Below are 21,593 nucleotides of genomic sequence, written 5' to 3'. Positions count from 1 at the left end.
TATCATCAATTGATTTGTGACCACTAAACCACCCACATACAAACGGACTTGGCCCACATGTGGCCTCAAGCTGGCACTGCTGGCCTCCTGTCGGTAATGGCATGTACCCTTTCAGCCAGAGCAGGGCCACGTGTGGCAATGACAGCACGGCGGGGATCCGGCAAACAACATGAGGGCCGACTGTTGGTGGGAGGAGTGGCCCAGATCAGGCTAAGAGCTGGCAACATATTATGTGACCCATGATAAGCAAGATAAATACAATATTGCATGATAATGGTTAAATGATCTCATACATTTTATTGTTAAAATGTAGTCTTTGAAATGGTAAGTCAAAACAGAATGAAACATATCATTCAAAAAATTAAGCAAATCAGTCAAGTGCATTAAACTGCACTTAATTATAATTTTATTACATTTTATATTGTTATTCTTGGTACAAATAATCTTAGAATCATTACATGACAAGAAAGAGAGAGAGAGAGAGTATTTAACTGTTAACATGTAATATTTATTTGGTTTACTATGGGACACACAGTGTGTGTGTGTGTGTGTGTGTGTGTGTGTGTGTGTGCACTTTGGTTGGGTTAAATGCAAAGCTGGATTCTGAGTATGGGTTACCATACTTGGCTGAATGTCACGTCACTTTTTCTAATAGAGAGTGGGGGCACATCATTTTATTAGTATGTTGTCATGCACAAGCATTAAATAAAATGATCATGAAAGTATTTTATTTAAATCCTGTATCCAATTGATGCTCCAAATTCAAATCGCATCCATCAGCGAGATGTATCTCCTTTCTCTGTAGCTATAGTAGTAACTATTTAAAAATGTGCCGTTAAGAAGTTTTACAACAAGTTTTACGACAGCGATATCAAACGCTCATTGGATCTCGTCGGTTTCGTCAGAGATTGCGACATGCCGTGTTTCCGGTGATGTGTGTTTTGAATGAGAAACGCGCGCCTTGACGGAGTGGATCGGGATAGTATTTTCAGCGATTAACAACTTAAATTATGCCCTGCACCTCACACTACTATTATATTCTGCCAGAGTGGACTGCAACTGCAATGCATCGTCATTTGGATTACTGTGGTACTGCTCTTTGTCACCTCTGTAATTAAGTTTCATGTGTCTATCTGTTACGTTTCTCTTATAGACAGTAACGTTATACTTTATACACTCACTCTTTATTGGTTGATTTGTTCTTTATAAAAATAAATAGAAAAACCAATGCAATACGTTTTTTTATTGCACAGTTACATGATGTGTGGGTTTTAAGTCTGATTTTCTATTCAGTTTAATGTACTTTATTGACATAGTTTGTGTCTACATTAAAGCATGTCACAAAATGAGTAATTGCGATCATAGTAATATGCAAGGTAATAATATGAAATATTAAAATTCCCAGACAGCAATATTGTGTTGGCCGAGATCCGGCCCACATCTGGCCCGCGTGAAATCCATTCGGGATCTGGGCCGACACTGCTTGCTGTCTGTGTTGGGTCTGGGCTATATAAGGCTCAGGTGTGGTTCAGATCTGGGGATTCTGGTTTACTTAAGGCTGAGAATTGGCACCAATAATAAAACCAGTTTTGGCCCAGATCAGGGCCAGCTAAGGCTGATTAACTGGCTGAGATTTGGGCCGGTTATGGCCCATGTGTGACCCGACTCTTTAAGACAGTTCTGGGCCACTTCTGGGCCGTCATTCTTTGTGGTACTTGGGCCGAGGGAAAAGTCATTATGTGTCCCGGATCTGGGCCAGAAGACATTTGCTATGTGTGCAGTCATAAGGGTCAATTGAAAATCCCTGTGGTGGTAAAACGTGGAGAGAATGTGGCGTGTCTGAAGCGCAGGTCTGTTTCCGATCGAGTCTGTGAGCGATGTGTGGTCAGATCTGTCTGATGCTGCAGGCCGCTTCAACATCTGTGTAAACACACACACACACACACGCATAGCTTTGATAATCACATTTCTCCTGCTGAGTTCCATTCATACACTCCATTCTTGCTCTATCTTTCTCTCCAACACTCATCTTATGTCACGCAGCCCACAATAATGAAGTTTTCTCCGTGCCTTTGTAAAGTTTGATCAGGTCAGAGGCTGAATATCTCTGGCTCGCTGTAGATTATCACACACAGACAGACTCCGCGTGAACCCACGGATAAAACGACTGATTTAATAGAGATTTTATCACGTTCAGCTCACAGTAAACAGTGTTTGCTTCCATAACTGTAACATGATAACCATAGTGTCAGTCTAAATACAATGTTTACTACAGGTAATGTTATTCCTGTGAAAGCATAATGCATTACTAACATTGACATTACAGCACAACTGTTACTAACATTGATAAGAATCAAAAAAGTTGTTTTTATATAAGAATGATTTCTGAAGATCATGTGACTCTGAAGATGAAAAAACAAAAAAATCTGAATATATGTATAGTATTAATGTCTATGGAAAAGTGCAAGACTCTTAATGTTGCAGAGTGTTTATTTCTGAATCAGTCATTATTTTACACGTACAAAACATTTGAATAAGTACAAAAAGAGCTGAGTTTATCTGCTTCAGTAGCACCGAACAGTGGCTCACAGCACGCAGGGGAAGAGACTGCTACGAAAGCACTCATCTGTTTCACAGACATCCGCTTCAGAGGAGCTGGAGATTTATCTGGAGCTCCAGCAGAGACACAAATCTTTCATTTTTTGCACATTTTTAATGTGTAAATATTGAATGGGAGATGGACTGCAGAGGTCTTGTGATCTCTACACGGATTGATAAGTGTGTTTCTGATCTGAGCTGAATAACAGCTGCTAGGGATCTGACATCGAGAAGTCCAGATTAAATATCATGTAGGGTCCATTAACATTTATAAAACATCTTCTCAATTTAACAACACGTTTTTATTTTCTGCTACATATTTTTCTTTCACTTAGAAATGAATGCAATATACTTGACATCTGTGTCATAATCTTTGGTTTAATTCTTATAATTCTGCATTAATTCTCTTTCACTCTGAAGTGTTTTTGATGGAGTCCCAGCCGACTTCAGCATAGACTTTGTTCATCTGCCAGTACAGGACGCCCAGGAGTTTAGACCAGGCGCTCTGCACCGACGCTGCACTGAAGCATTGTGGGAAAGCCTCCACCAGCACCTCCAGAATCACTCCAGCCAGAATCTGCAGTGAGACATGGATGCTTTCATTCAGCGAGGGTGCATTAAACTCATCACAAGTGACAGGTAAGACATTTATAATCTTACAAAAGATTTCTATTTTCGAACTTTCTATTCATCAAAGAATCCAGAAAAATGGAATATCACAGTTTTCACAAAAATTTAAGCCGCACGACTGTTTTAACATCAGAATGATTTCTGAAGGATCGTGTCACACTGAAGACTGGAGTAATGTTTATTTGAAAATACATGCATACAGTAAACATCAATTGTAAAATTATATAATTTTTTTCCATTTCTCAATCAAGTGCAGGCTGGGTGCAGAAGAGACTTGGGTTAGTTGCTCATACTCACTTTGAAGTAAAGCGGGTCCACCTTGTGTTTGAGTGCGTGTGATTTGCCCATCTGCTGGAAGATGGTGTTGAGTTTGTCTCCGTCGCGCAGGTTCTCCACCATCGTGTTGAGGGCGGTCATGACCCGCATGGCGTGTTTCTTCAGCTGGACGCTTTGCTTCAGCTCCTCAGGATCCTGCATGTCACGGAATTGATCGAAGTACTGCTTCGCCGACGGGAAGTTGGAGAAGAACCTGGAGAAACAGACATTTAGTTATTTTCAAAACATAAATTCATTTTATGTTTTATTTCCCCGTCAAAATCCAGCCACATATTTGTTAGAGCTGTTTTGGACTGTTTTTGGCTTGTTTAATCTGTGCAGATTTCTCTCCTGATTCAGATGAGACAACTTTCTCACTGGAGGAAGCTTTATCATGGGTATTTTTTGTTAGCCAGAAGCAACCGCTTTGATGTTAAAAACATCTTAATGATGGATTTGTTGCATACAAACACGCAGCTTTTCACTTCTCCAGACATTAACTGATGGTCTGGAGTGGTGTGGATTACTTGTGTGTTATTGTGATGTTTTTATCAGCTGTTTGGACTCTCATTCTGACGGCACCCATTCACTGCTGAGCAACCATTGGTGAGTAAGTGATATAATGCTACATTCCTCCAAATCTGATGAAGAAACAAACTCATCTCCAGAGAGTTAGTATATTTTCAGGCAATTTTCATTTTTGTGTGGACTATTTCTTTAAAGCCATATGACTTTCTTTCTTCTGTGAAACACAGGAGGTGATATTTTGAGACATTTGTGCCAAAAGTACTTGGTTCCCAATATTTGTACAGATGTCACCTTTATGTTCCACAGAAGAAAGAAAATCATACAGGCTTGGAATGACATTGAAAACTGAAAAATTATTTAAAAATGTTCAACTGTTGCATTGAAATGTGATTGTTTTTGTGATGTTAAATCGATTTTTACAGACAAGCACAAGTGAGCTGCACACAGATGCATAACAGAAGATCCTCATCACATAATCAGAGTAAAGATACCCTTCATATATGATCGTTTACAAAAATAATCCATTGTGGTAGGTAGTGGATGATTAGTCTCCAGATCGAGGCTGCAAACTACAAAATAACTATTTCACGAGAATCCTAAAGATGAACATGTGAAAGTGAGTAGTGTTGTGTGTGAGAAAGACTATCTGAGCCCAGCTCCTGAGATAACACTAATCTAATATTGACCCAGCATTGTAGAAATTCTGCTCCATTCACAACAAATACAGCAATACAACGCAGGGAAAGTCTTTTTAAACGCAACGTTGTGATCAGTAGTGTAGCCAGAAAAGCGACTCTAGGTGTGCATATGAAAATCTGGGTGTGCCACATTTATTGTCAGATTACTGTGCAAAATTATGGGATAGTATTTTTGTCACACTGCTTCCGTCCAACCATACTCCAAGTGTTAATTTGCAGGTCGTGTCAAAATGTAGTTAATTGTTAAATGTAATAATTTTCTTCCAAATACGATAATTTTTAACTTTAGCTATTTCATTTTGTTTATTTTTCATTACAATTTATTCACTTTAAATAAATTATATTATATAATTATAGAATTAAAATGAATTGTAGTTGCTCAATATAGATCTTTTTTTCATGTTTTTGTAATGTCTGGGAAGCCAGAATGCGCATGCATCAACAGAAACATTTATTACCTGAACCCTGTTTTTTTTACGTGCCATTAATATTACAGATGCTTTGTCAGATTTAAGTTGAAGCGCGTGCAGAACCGTGTGTGGTGAACCAAACGGTTTGGTTTTTTTATTTCAGCGAACCGTGCCATCCCTATTACCTCAATAATCAATCAATTACAGGCCTAAAACAATCATGCCCGAGCAGACGGATATTAGTACATCTCATCACACCGGCACCCGCATCTAAATCAGTTGTATGGTCTGGTTTTCAGTCTAAAACAGTTGTGTCAAGTATAAATGTCTCGTCTGTTTCGGGAGGTGCGCGCGCAGTCAGCGAAGGCTCGCACCTTTTTTTCTCAGATTTTGAAAAATCTTCGCAATCGACTTAAAATGCTCGGTTGATTCAGATCGGCACTTCGGAGCCTGTTCGCGACTCGGTTGATTCAGATCGGCACTTCGGAGCCTGTTCGCGACTCGGTTGATTCAGATCGGGACTTCGGAGCATGTTCGCGACTCGGTTGATTCAGATCGGGACTTCGGAGCATGTTCGCGACTCGGTTGATTCAGATCGGCACTTCGGAGCCTGTTCGCGACTCGGTTGATTCAGATCGGCACTTCGGAGCCTGTTCGCGACTCGGTTGATTCAGATCGGGACTTCGGAGCATGTTCGCGACTCGGTTGATTCAGATCGGGACTTCGGAGCATGTTCGCGACTCGGTTGATTCAGATCGGCACTTCGGAGCCTGTTCGCGACTCGGTTGATTCAGATCGGGACTTCGGAGCCTGTTCGCGACTCGGTTGATTCAGATCGGGACTTCGGAGCATGTTCGCGACTCGGTTGATTCAGATCGGCACTTCGGAGCCTGTTCGCGACTCGGTTGATTCAGATCGGCACTTCGGAGCCTGTTCGCGACTCGGTTGATTCAGATCGTCACTTCGGAGCCTGTTCGCGACTCGGTTGATTCAGATCGGGACTTCGGAGCCTGTTCGCGACTCGGTTGATTCAGATCGTCACTTCGGAGCCTGTTCGCGACTCGGTTGATTCAGATCGGCACTTCGGAGCCTGTTCGCGACTCGGTTGATTCAGATCGGCACTTCGGAGCCTGTTCGCGACTCGGTTGATTCAGATCGGCACTTCGGAGCCTGTTCGCGACTCGGTTGATTCAGTTCGGGACTTCGGAGCATGTTTGAGATTTTTTTAAATTCAGATCTGGACATCGAAGCAGGAAGTGTTTGTCAAACAGTTAATTGGTGATAAATGAATATTTGGACTTGAGGCTTTTTTTACCTGTTGATTCAGCATGTACATGGACCCACACACAAAGGTGGACACACTCTAGAGGGGTGTGCCAGGTAGGGTGACCACCCGTCCAGCGTAGAGCGTGCGCGCAGTTTGAGCCCAATACATGCCTCCCACAAATTGAGACTGTGTCACGCATAATCAATGCTTGCTCAAAAAAAGTTGTTCGCTATATCTGGAGTCACCAACCCGTCGATCGCGGTCGACAAGTCGATCTTGGAAGCATTTTAAGTCGATCACGAAGATTTTTCAAAATCTGAGAAAAAAAGGTGCGAGCCTCCGCTGACTGCGCGCGCACCTCCCGAAACAGACGAGACATTTATACTTGACACAACTGTTTTAAACTGAAAACCAGACCATACAACTGATTTAGACGCGGGTGCCGGTGTGATGAGATGTACTAATATCCGTCTGCTCGGGCATGATTGTTTTAGGACTGTAATTGATTGATTATTGAGGTATTAGGGATGGCACGGTTCGCTGAAATAAAAAAAACCAAACAGTTCGGTTCACCACACACGGTTCGGCACGCGCTTCAACTTAAATCTGACAAAGCATCTGTAATATTATCTGTAATATGTCTTGCTATAAATGGCACGTAAAAAAAACAGGGTTCAGCTAATAAATGTTTCTGTTGATGCATGCGCATTCTGGCTTCCCGGCTTCCCAGAAAAAAAAGATCTATATTGAGCAACTATTTTAATCCTATAATTATATATTATAATTTATTTAAAGTGAATAAATTGTAATGAAATATAAACAAAATGAAATAGCTAAAGTTCAAAATTATCGTATTTGGAAGAAAATTATTATAGATTATCCAAATATAGCGACCAACTTTTTTTGAGCAAGCATTGATTATGCGTGACAGTCTCAATTTGTGGGACGCATGTATTGGGCTCAAACTGCGCGCACGCGCTACACGGGACGGGTGGTCACCCTACCTGGCACACCCGTCTAGAGTGTGTCCACCTTTGTGTGTGGGTCCATGTACATGCTGAATCGACCGGTAAAAAAAAGCCTCAAGTCCAAATATTCATTTATCACCAATTAACTGTTTGACAAACACTTCCTGCTTCGATGTCCAGATCTGAATTTTAAAAAATCTCAAACAGGCTCCGAAGTCCCGATCTGAATCAACCGAGTCGCGAACAAAAAGAAATATATATATTCTAAGTAAACAACAATAGCCCAAGTTTAGTAAACATTTTTTATTATATATTTTTTATATGTTACCTATAAAAAATAATTCTGCATCTATTTTTAGGTGTGCCAGCTGCCACTGTGGGTGGCACAGGCACACCCTGGCTACACCACTGGTTGTGATAAAAATGACATAGAAGCAGTTAAACACATGTTGAGAAAGTTAATCCCTCTGTGTGTGTGTGTGTGTGTGTGTGTGTACTCTATGTATACACAATTATTTATATTTGTATTTAGAATATGTCAACAACAACATCAAAGGTTAAAATGGTAAAACTGTGGGAAAGGGGTTACTGTTGTGCGTGGTTGCCAGGGTGTTGCTATTGTTTGTTTGTATGTTGGGATGCGGTTGCTAGGGTAAACATGAACTGCTGCATAGATAATAGTTCCTGCAATAAATAACTCTTTATGTGAACTAAAGACATAATTCAGCAGCTATTCTCAGGGTTGCTGTAACTGAGCTCTGCTCCGAACGCTTCTGTATGTGTTTGCTCTGATGAAGACTGCAGGGTTGATACTTTCTCTCTGATCATTTATTTTTGTCTCCAGGCCCCAACAATGATGTCTAATTTCTCTGATAACAGGCTGATCGTAAATCCTGCAGTTGTGAGATTGGAAATGTCCAGAGGGAGCAGGTTCCACCAGGGAGTCTTTGTTATTTGTTCTGGTACACCTCGTCCTTTTAAACAAACATATTGCTGTTTCATCTTGTCTGCACATCCCCTCAATTTCCTTTAAAGCGTTTTAATGTTTCATAACTTCATGTGACGCTTGCGGCGAATCACACGGCTGAATCCCTGTTCCCAATGAAAGTGGTTGACTGTCATCAGAACATCCTTCAAGGTTTTGGGGTTAAATCATGCTGCTGGATGAAAGGTTGGATAAAGGTTTGATGGGAAGAGAACAGCATGATAATCTTGGTCTACAGCAGAACAAGAGCGGACTAGTTCACGCTAAGTTATTTCATGGGAGAAGCTGCTCATGTTTCAAAACCAAAGGGTGCTTAGATGAAGAAACTGACTTTAATTATGGGTTGAACAAACTTTTAAAGAAACAAAATTCAACGTAAAACATGATTTTTCTAAGTAGTCTATTAAATTATTATTGGAGTTTGTTTTAGTGTAAGAATATCCTATTACATTTTTTCTACTTCAAATGTTCCCGTTTAATTCAATTGTAATACTTGTAAAGTTTTTGTAAAAAAACAAATATTAAATGGTCATGAGAAGGATGTAATACTAATGCAATACTGGAAATTGCAAAGTTAAGGCACGAGCATTGGAGAGCGAAATGCTCATTGGGTCAGTCGCTCAGAAGAAACTGGTGGAAAAGAAAAAATGATTAAAAATTAAGTGTGAAACCATCAGAAGCCCTTTGGCCTCCAGTTCCACCGTTTTTAAAAACGAACCCCCCTGGAGTCTCCAGAAGACGAGGTGTCAGGTTCTCAGAGAGAAACCCAATCACATGCTGTTATAACAAGTGTTGTGTAATACGCTTTTACAGACAGAGAGAGACTCCTGAAGGACCAGCACATCCTCTTCTATCACTCTTTCAAGAGTGTATCTTCAGGAATGTGCCAGTAAATTTAGGAAGGTCACTTTTAGTCCATCTCCACAAAACAGAACAGAACAGGACTGAAAATGAGCTCCCAAAACTTGTTGCCATATTCCTGAAGATCAATTCTTGAAAGAATTCTGCACATGAGAATATAAGGTGTTTTCACTTCCATCCTTCATAAACAATTATACACCATTTATAAATGATTAAAAGACTAAATGAATAGTAGTTATTTAGACTGATGTGGTTTGGAATTGGTTTCAGAAGTAAGACTTTTGCATGTAATTTGCTTGAAATTGTAAGAAATTAAATCCTGTTATATTATGTTTAATAATTTTGCACTGTTTTGTGTTACTACAGCCGTGTCTCATGCGTTCAGCTCCAGATGTTGATCCTTCACTAGTGTTTCACCTCTCACGACTGAACCGTGAGTCAGACCTCAACAGGAAGATCCGTCCCATGAAACAGAGACTGAATCCAGTAAATGCCCAGAGAAGAGACGTGTGCTCACATGTCCAAATCAAACAGGAGATAAAGAGACACTGTCTTCTCTGTGTGTCATAACTCATGTCTAAGTGCTGGAGCTCTTCACCTCTGACTCCAGATTCATGTGTAACGTGAAAACATCATGGGGAGAACAAACACAGTGCAGAGAAGCAGAGCTGTTAAGAAGACACTTTAAGTGCTTAAAGGGGGGGGTGAAATGCTGGTTTTCACTCAATATCCTGTTAATCTTGAGTACCTATAGAGTAGTACTGCATCCTTCATAACTCCAAAAAGTCTTTAGTTTTATTATATTCATAAGAGAAAGATAGTCTGTACCGTTTTTTTCCCGGAAAAACACGACCGGCTGGAGGCGTGACTTGTGGGCGGAGCTAAAGAATCACGAGTCAGCATTTATCATTTTTACGTTTCTTATCTAATAATGATATTTTATTTCAGCTTTATTTTGAATGAACAAAAAATTTTTTTAACAGTTTTCCTTAACAATAACAAGACTGTTTGAGTAAAAGCCTGCTCACACCAAAAATTTGCACATTAAAAATATCACTTCTATCTATAACGATAAACTATAAACACAAAGTTTCAGCAATCATTGTAACTTAAGACAATGGTTTCATATCCACTAATATAATTAGCATCATAGTTATAGATATAGTTGCTGTCTGTTGATGTAGACACTAAAATGTATTGGTATAGTTGCAATCCACTGGTGTGGATGCTAATATAGTTATCGTCTGTTGATGTAGTTGTATTTAAAGTTATAGTTATTGTCCATTGATGTGAACACTAGTTATCGGCCACTGGTGTGGATGTTGATATAGTTAATATAGTTGCATTTATTGTTATGTTATTATCCGCTGGTGTGAGCAGCCTGAGGTTTTTTCTTTTGATGGCTTTTGACTTCAATAGTCTCGCGCTTCACTTGCTTCCACTGTCTCTCACTTTTATTAACGGTTGTTCATTGCTGTTCTCTACACTACACTTCACTACTGAGCTGATTTAGCCATTTACCACTACTTCTTGGTTGCTTTTTATTTTATCGGCAACTAGTCACAGCCATGAAAGGATGTCTTGTAGAACTTCAGTGTGTGCTTGGGTTTGATTAAAACTTAGAAAAATGGATGATAACATCTGATTGAATCCACTGAGCTGCTAAATTAAAGCATCACAGAGAGAAATATAGTCTCCTGTGAACGTCCCGTGTGTCCCCTCTGAGAAATAAATCTAATTTCACCAGTTGAAAGAGTTTAATTATGAATCTTTTCTGCAGCCCTTCAGGTGCGATCGTCAGAGAAGATGTGAGCTGTTATCTTTAGAGAGAAATCACTGCTGCTAACATCCATCACAGTCCTCAAGCGCTGTGCAAGGTCAGGAATGAAGAAATATATGCTCGTGTGAGGCTTTCAGGTGGAAACACTTCATAATGCATCAATGATTTTTTTTTTTTTTAACAAGAGATCTAATTATGTCATATAAGTTAATAGGTTTTATAATGATTCAATTTAATCAAATTCACTTTATTTCATTTAATGTTCTTGATTAACTTCTCCCAGCTGGTTTATATGCAATCATGCACTCTTTATAATCTTTTATGGTTATGCCAGTAGATCTAGAAAAGAGATACAGTTGGCAGTGAAGTAAATCGAATCAGTTTGTGATTTCTGTTTTCAAAACGAATCACAGATATCATGACTCAAGAGCTTCAGTTTCAGATATCTGGCCTGAATTCTCTTATTTTGTGACTTCTGCATCTCTCGTTTTCCTCACAAATGCATGCTCCTTCACTAAACTCTCTGAATTGATATTAATAATAACAGGTGAATTTGACAATAAATAATAAACCAGCTGGTCACTTTACACTCTTAAAAACAAAGGTGTTTAATGATGCCATAGAAAAACCTTTTTATCTAAATGGATTCATAAAGAACCTTTAAAATCTGAAATATTTTTTTTATAAAAGGTTCTTTGTGGCAAAAGAATGTTCTTCAGATTATAAAGGTAAGAGAAATGGTTATTTGAAGAACCTTTGACTGAATGGTTCTTTGTGGAACCAGAAATGTTTTTTCTATGGCATCGCTTGAAGAAACTTTTGAAGCACCTTCATTTTTAAGAGTGAACATGTCACTCAGATGGTTTAAGAGGGTAATCAGACTGTATGGTATTTATTAATATTTTGAGCTTTTAGAATTTATTTTAGCTTTAATTTGATGTTTTTAGGTTTCTGTTTAATTTGAGTAATTTTGTTATATGCTTTTGTCATTTTATATTTCAGTTCAGCTCTATAATTTTTTTACTTTTGGTAATTTTAGTACTTAATCTTATTTCAGATTCAAATTTTATTGAAGTTTTCTATTGAATATTTATGTTTAAGTTATTGAGCTTATATTAATTCATGAAACCATTAAGGCCTGGTTTCACAGGGCGAGTGTGATTTCACCAAGTACAACATGTCCCTTGATCAACATCCTTGATCCTGGAACCACATTCAAATCAACCAATCAGAATCGAGGGAATTTTTTTAAAAATATCTGTTTAAGGCTCACAATCAGAGTTAGGTCCTTCTACACCCTTGTTAAACAGCTTTCATTTCCCGCTGATTTTAGGAATAAATTATGGGTAGGGTTAGGTTTAGGGGTAGGCATTGGGTGAAGTCTATATTTTTGGACAGTAATGTTGATCCAGGAACGTGCCTTACTTGGCAAATTCACCGCAACCGGTTTCACAGATAGGGCTTAAACTAAGCCAGGACTAGGCAATAGTTCAATTAGGACATTTAAGTATTTTTTATGTCTTAACATGCCTTAGAAAAAAAAAAAACATTACTGGTCTGCATTTTGAGACAAAACACATACACTGATATATTTTAAGATCAGTCAGAGCAAGTTTCTTTCAGTTAAAACAGCTCAGAATTACACTTTAGTCCGGGGCTAGGTTTAAGCCTTGTTTGTGTCACCAGGGGTTAGAGAATTAAAGCTTAAAGTTAATTGAAATAAGATTTAGTTCTAAATAGCAACACTAACTTAGATGTAGATACACACAGATCTATCTAGGTATCTAAATCAGGGCATACCAATGCAAATGTCATGTATTTTTTGCAGCACAGATGAAGCACAGAAGAAGCGTGAGACGTTTCTGCACTTAAGCTGTCATCTCTGAAAACATAAAGAGCAGCTGGAGAAAAGATCTGAAAATAAAGCCTTTTGTTTTCATCTCAGTGTGGTACACTTTCTGATTTGGCACTAAGCTCTTCACTTCCTTGTTCTTGCACCAACATGCTCTCAAGGTCAGTATGTTCCCCAAATCCCAGCAGTCACACCTCAGCTCTACCCACAGTCCTTTTCACCCAATTCAACAACTTCTCTTTCCAAACAACAGGATATCAATCTTTGGCCACATAAGCAGCGCCAGTGGGATCAGATTTCACATGATGTCACCATAGAGCGTGGGTCCTCCTGGATTTGGACGTATTGTATGTTTTTATCACATACATGATGATGGTTCATGACTCGCTTCTTGATGGGATCGAACCAGCAACCTTCAGATGACCAGCCCTGAACAACACTTGTGGACGTCACCAAGGCAAACAAATTGATGAAGTAAATACTGCCTACAAATGCTGAAATGTTTGTGTGCGAGTTTAGAGAGAGAAAATAATAGAGATCGATGGAAATTCTCCACCATGATAGAAACAAGGATTTCTTTAATTGGATCTCAAGAAACACTAGTGCAACTGTGATTAATACTACCCATGTTTATATATGTCTTATTATGGGAATACTGTAGTACTGTAGCACACTATTGAATGATTGCCATTCAAAGAATACCATAAAAACACACACACACATACACAGCATTATCATGGTACATGCTCAAATAACCATTAAATACTAGATTTATGTTGACATATGTTAGCACAAATTACCAATGACCACAATTCTATATGTCAAAAACCTGGTTGCATTACCATGGTAAATGTCCAAAAAAACATTTGAACATGTTAAAAAAGCCGTATTCCCAAGGTGCATATATAAAAATTACGGCATAATTATGGTAATTGCTCAAACAACCACAGTCTAATCAAGTTAACAAAATGGTACTACCATGGTACAGTTTAAAAAAATTATTATATTAAATGTCAAACACCATATTATTATTATGATACTATGGTACATCCCCCCCCCAAAAAAAAAACTTAACCTAAGCAGAAACTGTGGTGCTTGTTCAAACGTTGAAAGTGATAGCGTGCTAGTTTCTGTGAATGATTGACGTGTGTTAGACGGGCAGTACCTGATGAGCACAGCGACTCCAGCGTTCTCTCGGTTCTCATAGACGGGTCTCCATGTGTCCTGGATCACACACACATCGTCCTCGGTGAGCGTCTCGGGGCTCTGTGTGAGCTCCACACCTCCGTTTTCCTCCATCCAGACGCTCGCTGAGTAACACTTGAGAGAGAGAGAGAGCTGTGTGTGCTGCTGCTGCCAGGTCTTTATTTCTGTCTCTTTAAGAGTCTGATGAAGAGTTATTGCTGAATGAAAAAGATCCTCCCACCGGCTGCACTTTATCCCTCTCCCTCTCTCTCTCTCTCTCTCTCTCTCTCTCTCTCTCTCTCTCGCTCACATACTCATGTTGTCCTCTGTACTCACAGTCACACCTTCCCCCTTCGGTTTACTTGTTTTTTCTCACACTCTTGCATCCGTCTGCTGCTCACCCACAGGAAAGACCACAGGCGAGAGCTCTGTAAGATCTCATTTGTTTCTCCTGGACAGAACAGGCTTGTTTTAATCTCCTCTAGAGTTTCAGAAGAGATCTTAACTGAAAAGTCTGCCATCAAAGGTCCTGGGTTTTGCCTTGTTTTATAGTAAAACATCTACATGTCTTTAAACAAAACAGCAAAATTATTTCTTAAACATATTGGTTCACCCAAAAGTGATTTTACTTCATTCTTTCTTTTCACTTTCTTTCTTCTGTGGAACACAAAAGTATTATGTTTGTAAAGGTTTATAAGGTTGTCAATGAAAGTCAGTGGGGTTCAGTGTTGTTTGGGCTTTAAAAACATCTTTCATGCTCCATGGAAGAAAGAAAGTCCTACAGGCGTGGATTGACATGGAGACAAGTATATGATTTTTGGATGAACTCATGGAGTCTTCATGGGGGTCCACTAAAAATATATGTGTGCAAATACATTGAATTTATTTGGCAATATAAACTCACACTTCTTATCACATGGTCTGAGCTTCTCCACTTTATTTTTTAAGCCTTTTCACTCTTAATGGATGACAACTATATTGACTAATTTTGGTTTGTTCTTGTTGGAGATGACGTTGACCTGAAACACAACCAAGAAGTCCTCATTTGTTATTTTGAACAAACACACACGAGCACTTTAAGAGCAAATGTACATGCTCCACCTTACATCAACACAGCTGCAACAGCGTCGCTCGCACCATCGATGAACAGCTGCACATCCACAAAACTGTTTTATTGCTCAGATACTGACGTTTCAACAGTTTAACAGCCTTTTCTGTAATGATTTATTATAGCACTAATATTGTCTCAGATGCTTCTCCTTTGAATCCCCACTTGAGAAAGAAAAAACAGGCTCAAATAGGTCAATAATTGCCTTCCATTTAGAGTATAGAGCTCATTTGTTGAGAAGTTCATACAGTATGTATTGAGTTCACATGATGAAGCTGTTTCTTCAGTGTTTATGATATTTTAACTAGACTGGTGGGCGTGAAGCTTGTAAATGTGTGCGTATGATTACGTGACAGTCATAAAAACCCTTTACACTGACATAATCACAGAGTGAGAAACCCAAATCACTTGCTTATGCACTATTCGATGAGGTTTTGTAGTATGTAGTGTGTGTACATTCACACTGAAAATTACAAAAAGAAAAAGTGCACTTTAAACACCCGGGTGATGCACTTAAATAACCGAAGTGTGAAATGTTAAACTCTTCATGCACTCAACTGTTATAGCTTTTGTTGCGTAACGAAGGGGGAGGGGCTATCAGACTCAGATTATAAAAGACAAAATAAACTTTTATATTTCATAGACTATATGGTTGAGTACATAGTGCAAAAGTACATAGTGTATGAGCGCATATGTATAGTGCATCATTTCGGACGCAGCTTCAGCTACACCACGAGTTCATCTGGAGGAGCTGAAGGGAGGTTTAGTTCCTTCTAAACCTTTGACTAAACCTCCCGGATACGGAGGTCACACAGAGCAGCAGGTGTTTGGGTGAAAAACGGGTTCGCGAATCATTTGAGTCAGTTCGGGAGTTGGGAGCGTGAATCATTTGAATCAGTTTGGGAGTTCAAAACGGATTCGCGAATCATTTGAGTCAGTTCTGGAGTTCAAAGCGGGTTCGCGAATCATTTGAGTCAGTTTGGGAGCTCGGAGCGGGATCGCGAATCATTTTAATCAGTTCGGGAGTTCGTAGCGGGTTCGCGAATCATTTGAGTCAGTTCGGGAGTTCAAAGCGGGTTCCCGAATCATTTGAGTCAGTTTGTCCAGTGTTGGGCAGTAACGCGTTATTTTGACGCGTTTTGATAGTAACTAATATTGTAATGCATTACTTTTTAAAATAAATTAACTCCGTTACCCTTACCATATGGTGCATTGTCCGTTACTTTTTAAAAAATTTATTAATTTTGACTGAAGTGCCTAACCTGTTTGCAGAGGCATTGAAGGATTGGTGGAAGGCGAGAGCAACACAAGTTTCTCAAAGTGGAAATATGCTCTTTATTTCACTTTAGTTGAGCATAAAGACCAGTAACATAAACGTCCAGTTCGCGCAAATGAGGCGAATTGACTTACACAGATAATGCATCTGTCTTTTCTATCATTTCACTCAGTGGCGTAGCCACGGGTGTGCCAGGGTGTGCCTGTTCCACCCACAGTGGCAGCTGGCAGACCTAAAAATAGATGCAGAATTATTTTTTATAGTCTCAATAAAAAAATGTTTACTAAACTTGGGCTATTGTTGTTTACTTAGAATATATATATATATATATATATATATATATATATATATATATATATATATATATATATATATATATATATATATATATATATTTATTTATTTATTTTATTTTTTGTCCGCAACTCGGTTGATTCAGACCGGCACTTCGGAGCCTGTTCGCGACTCGGTTGATTCAGATCGGGACTTCATGAGTTAATATGAAAAAAAAACCTGCAAATACAGTGATGAAGTTCATGTTCTCATGATTTATTTTTATGAATTAAAATGTTTCAAAACAATATATAATCTTTCTATATATATATATATATATATATATATATATATATATATATATATATATATATATATACTGACTAAGTTTCTGAATGGTATAGTGTATAATGTTGCAAAAGCTTTTTATTTCACATAAATGCTGATCTGTGGATCCTTCTATTCATCAAAGAATGCTGAACATTTTTTACTAATCTGTTTTAAATATTGATAATCAGCAAATCAACATATTAAGAATGATTTCTGATTAATGTGACACTGAAGACTGGAGGAATGATGTTGAAAATGCACTTTTGATTACAGGAATACATTACATTTAAAATATATTTAAATAGAAAACCAGTTGTTTTATATAGTATAAATATTTCACAATATTACTGCTTTTGCTGTACTTTGGATTAAATAAATGCAGGCTTGGTGAGCAGAAGAGACTTCTTTCAAAACATGAAAGAAGACTAGTAGGCTATATAGATTACAGAAACGTTATATTGTAATATATACACACACATATATATATCCATGTGTGTGTAATTTCTGTCCCCCTCACTTCTGAAAAGATGGCTACGCCCCTGGGTCAGTTTGACCCCTGTCTGCAGAGTGAGCTGTGGTCTGAGTGATTGTCAATCCTGTCTATTTGTGTTGCTTCAGTAGTTCTCAACCATTGCTTTGAAACTGCAGTGTTTTTTTAAAGTATTTTCTGTTCTCCAAGACTGCATTTATTTGATCAAAAATACATTAAAAACAGTGAACATTTTTTTACAACTCAAAATAGCTGGTTTCTATGTGAATATATTTTAAAATGTAATTTATTCATTTGGTGCAAAGCTAAATTGTCATCATCATAACTCCAGTCTTCAGTGTCACATGAACCTTCAGAAATCAATTTAGGCCTAATATTCTGATTTGAGGCTCAAGAAACACCATATTATGATTATCAGTGTTATCCCATTTTTGAGGAAGTATGATTATTTTATTTTTTTACGATTCTTTAAGATTTTAAGAAAGTTAGAAAAAAAAATTTAATTGCGCATTTATTTTGTAACATTATAGATGTCTTTACTGTCACTTTTGATGCATTTTGCACACGTTTGTAACGTATCCTTGCAGATAAAACTGAAAGTAATACAAATATTTAAAACAAAAGGACCTCAATCAGTCAGTATCAAAGTAATAACATTTATTGTTTAAAGGAAAATTAAACATACATGAGATCGCCATTAAATCTCCTTAGATACAAAAGAGCAACATCTGAGCGATGAGGTTTTTATCCCAATCTAAACTGCTTGTAATGTGAATATCATCACTGAATATAACACAGAGTGAAATGTTTCGTGTGATTGTTGAAAGAATAGAAAACGTACCCAGATGGCCCAGATATTTCTCACACAATCATTTATCAGGTCTTTATACTGAAATATGAACTGTACTGAATGTACAGATTATTTTTGGGTGTATAAGGTCAGGAATCGAAATGAAAGGCAGATGTGTGTGTGTTGAAGACACATCCCAACCCCGAGGCCTGTGACCCGTCATTACAGATTTGTAACAGTATTTATCATAATGCCTCTTTTCATTCTCATCTTCTGAAGAGCAATTAAACAGTCAGTCATTTTTACACTTAAGTATAAGTTGTACATTGACTTTTCAGTACACTTGACAGAACAAACTGAAAGATGTTTAGTTGTTACTGAGTTTTGTAACACATTAGGTCTGCTTACAGCCATGTTTGAGAGGATTCAATGTCTCAGCCAGTGAATTCCTCTAATTTACTTCTACTTTAGTTTCTGCTGCCCTCTAACTAAAGCTGGATGCAGTTACACGCAAGAAAGTCATGCAGAAGTCGAGTTTATCCATTTGCACTTAAATTGGCATTATAATGTATTAAAAGGTGTGTTACGAACAATACAAATAATATAATCAGGACATGTATATACATGCATAGTATATACATAAATACATAAAGAGAGGATAGTGTGTATGCATTATGATGTGAATATGAATTCATATTGTTTATATAACTTTTCACAACACAGTTTCAAAGCAGTTTATGTTTATAATATTTTCGCCCCTGGGACAGACAGACAGATGATGGCTTTGGAGAATACTTTTTTTAAACTCCTTTACTTGCAAACATCGCCGACGGCCCCAGTTTATTATTGTTTCACTTTCACAGCACATTAAACATCACTCTCTTACTTGATCTGGACAAACTGTGCATCAATTGAAAGTTTAAAGACTAGCTTCGATATCTGACTAATGTTTTGATAAAACATTGTTGCAGTGACAGTTATTTGTGTCAGGAGTGCATAATAACTCTGTATTATGCCACATTTTTTATAGAAATTCACCACTCACTCATATTCAGTCAAGTCAGCAGCGGTTTATTTGTGTTCACATAGACTCACTGAACAGCGTCAATAAGGATTTATAGACCAAAGATGCATATCTGCGGAGATATATGGATATAATTACTGATGTTTACTTCATATTTCTTCAGACCGAATCATCATTCCTATTCATTTTCCACTGATTTACGCGATCTGATGATAAACAGCCTCTCCCAGTGCTGTCTCTGTGTGTCTGCTTCTGTGTACTCGAGCTGTGACCCAGAAAGACTCTGATTGGTCCTTCGGCTTGTCAATCATTACCGGACACCGCCACATCGTGTCACATGCTTCCTGCACACTTCCTGGTAGTTATCTGTCCAAAACAACACTGAAACACCTCTGTACACACGAAATATCCGAATAATAAATCCGCGATTACGATAGTAAAGCTTGATATGAGATTTTCTTGAGATCTTTGGCATTTTATAAAACATATAAAAAATGTACATCGGTAATGCTAACTTGTGCAGCGATGAAAAAGGCTACAAATAGCATGCTTTTACAATAGTAAACGACCAAAGTCCACCTGTGATCGCAAAAGGATGTTATTACAAACACTCGATCGGGGTTTTGAGTAAAAGTGTACTAATAATTTAATAAATTGTCTGATGTAGCTTGATGCTAACGTTATCTCGTATGCTACTAATAGCAGGTGCAGTTCTTCTTCATAATGCATTTCTGTCACAATAATTCACGTAAGGTCGTAAGAAAATGTTTTGTTGTATTTTTATAGTAAGACTTTTGATAAATAAGGGCTAAATGCATACTGAGACTAAGTGAGATAGCAGTTTAGTGGATTGTAAAGCTTGAAATAATCACAACAAAGGCTAATAAAAGGTAGAATAAAAACAAAAGAATAATGATAAAAGAATGATGCGGATAATGTGTCATACCTGTCGGAGGTGTGAATTAATAATAAATGAATGTATCAAATAAATTGTTAACATGCTGAAATTTAAAAGAAAGTATAAAATATTTATTTTTGATAAATACAGACGTGGGGGTTGAGAGAGAGAATTTCTAAATTGTAGTTAAAGGGGACCTATTATGCTCTTTAACAAAGTCTTGATTTCGTTTTGGGGGTGTACTAGAACAGGCTCTCATACTAGGTTGTTCAAAAAACAAAATTTTCACATATTTTACATAATTACAAACCTCTCCCCAGTCTGGCATGAACGGCTCGAATGGTTCCTGTATCTAATGAATGCCGGCCTTTTGAAAAAGGAAATGTGCTGTGATTGGTTAGCTGGCCAGCACTCGGCACCTGGGGGGGAAATGTCCTGCTTCTTACCATAGCTGCCTGCTGTAACTTCTGTTTATATATTGCATCAAAATCACATCAATTTGAGCGTGATTTAAACCCAGATGATTGTAACCACTCTAAGCTCGTCTGTCTTGTGAACACGAACGCGACTCCAAAATAGTGATAAAACCAGTTGCCTTCTTGTCACAAAGGACTGCCTTTGAGACTGCCCAAAGCCAGGTGCTGTAGTCTGAGAGCTAGAGAGGAGTTAGGAAGGTATGGCATGACAAGATGGTTTTCGGTGCAAAATAGATAATTTATTAATTAGCCAAGGATAATCAGTGCAAAGTACAAATTAATAATGAAAAAAAAGAAAAAAGAAGCAGAACTGAGACCTTTGCAGATTAAACACAAAGGGAAATTGCTGAAACAGTTCTCTATCAACAATAGAACATAATGTTGTACTCTAGTAACAAAGCAAACCACCAAAAACCCTCCTTTCAATAAGGAACATTCAGTTTAAATACACAAACTTCACGCCTAACAGAAATGGAACGCACCAATTGCACAGGGGAACCTTTGTTTCAATAATGTACATCAATGACATTAAAACAAGCTCATCTCACTTAACTAAATAAATACCGTTAGTGCAGCTTAAGCAAAATAATGTTACAAACATACATTAAACATTAAACAAAACAAACAACACAATCCCAACCTAGGTTATCTCCCCCCAGTTGTGAAAAATGGTATGACCGCTGCTATTATAAGCGCGTTCCGGGTTACGCGCGCTACCGGAACGAGCAGAGCAGAGCAGAGCAGAGCAGAGCAGAAATCAACGGGTAAGTACAAACAATACCACAGAGCTGTTTCGTTTAAATTACCAATAAACTGCCTGTAAAAACCATTAGACTCCTTGTGACTTATTA

General features: G+C 38.0%; 1 protein-coding gene across 1 annotated transcript; it reads right to left on the bottom strand.

Annotated features, from left to right (window-relative positions):
* Nucleotides 1-2,472: 2,472 nt before the first annotated feature.
* Nucleotides 2,473-14,309, bottom strand: LOC127941904 (cytoglobin-1). The gene is made up of 3 exons (XM_052537360.1): nucleotides 14,058-14,309; nucleotides 3,526-3,757; nucleotides 2,473-3,175 (listed from the first exon to the last, which is right to left on the bottom strand). The coding sequence occupies exons 1-3, from the start codon at nucleotides 14,189-14,191 to the stop codon at nucleotides 3,008-3,010; spliced, it is 534 nt and encodes a 177-aa protein (XP_052393320.1). The 5' UTR covers nucleotides 14,192-14,309; the 3' UTR covers nucleotides 2,473-3,007.
* Between the last annotated feature and the right edge of the window lie 7,284 nt (nucleotides 14,310-21,593).

Source organism: Carassius gibelio, chromosome A3 (assembly GCF_023724105.1).
Source record: "Carassius gibelio isolate Cgi1373 ecotype wild population from Czech Republic chromosome A3, carGib1.2-hapl.c, whole genome shotgun sequence".
NCBI lineage: Eukaryota > Metazoa > Chordata > Actinopteri > Cypriniformes > Cyprinidae > Carassius > Carassius gibelio.
Note: the sequence above shows the minus strand (reverse complement) of the source record. Positions and strands in the feature narration are given on the sequence as shown.

Coding starts and splice junctions, on each gene's coding strand:
- LOC127941904 (XM_052537360.1), bottom strand. CDS start 14,191: ATGGAGGAAAACGGAGGTGTGGAGCTCACACAGAGCCCCGAGACGCTC. Junction 3,758..14,057: donor GGAGTCGCTGTGCTCATCAG/GTACTGCCCGTC, acceptor CTGTTTCTCCAG/GTTCTTCTCCAACTTCCCGT. Junction 3,176..3,525: donor TGGACCCGCTTTACTTCAAA/GTGAGTATGAGC, acceptor GTCTCACTGCAG/ATTCTGGCTGGAGTGATTCT.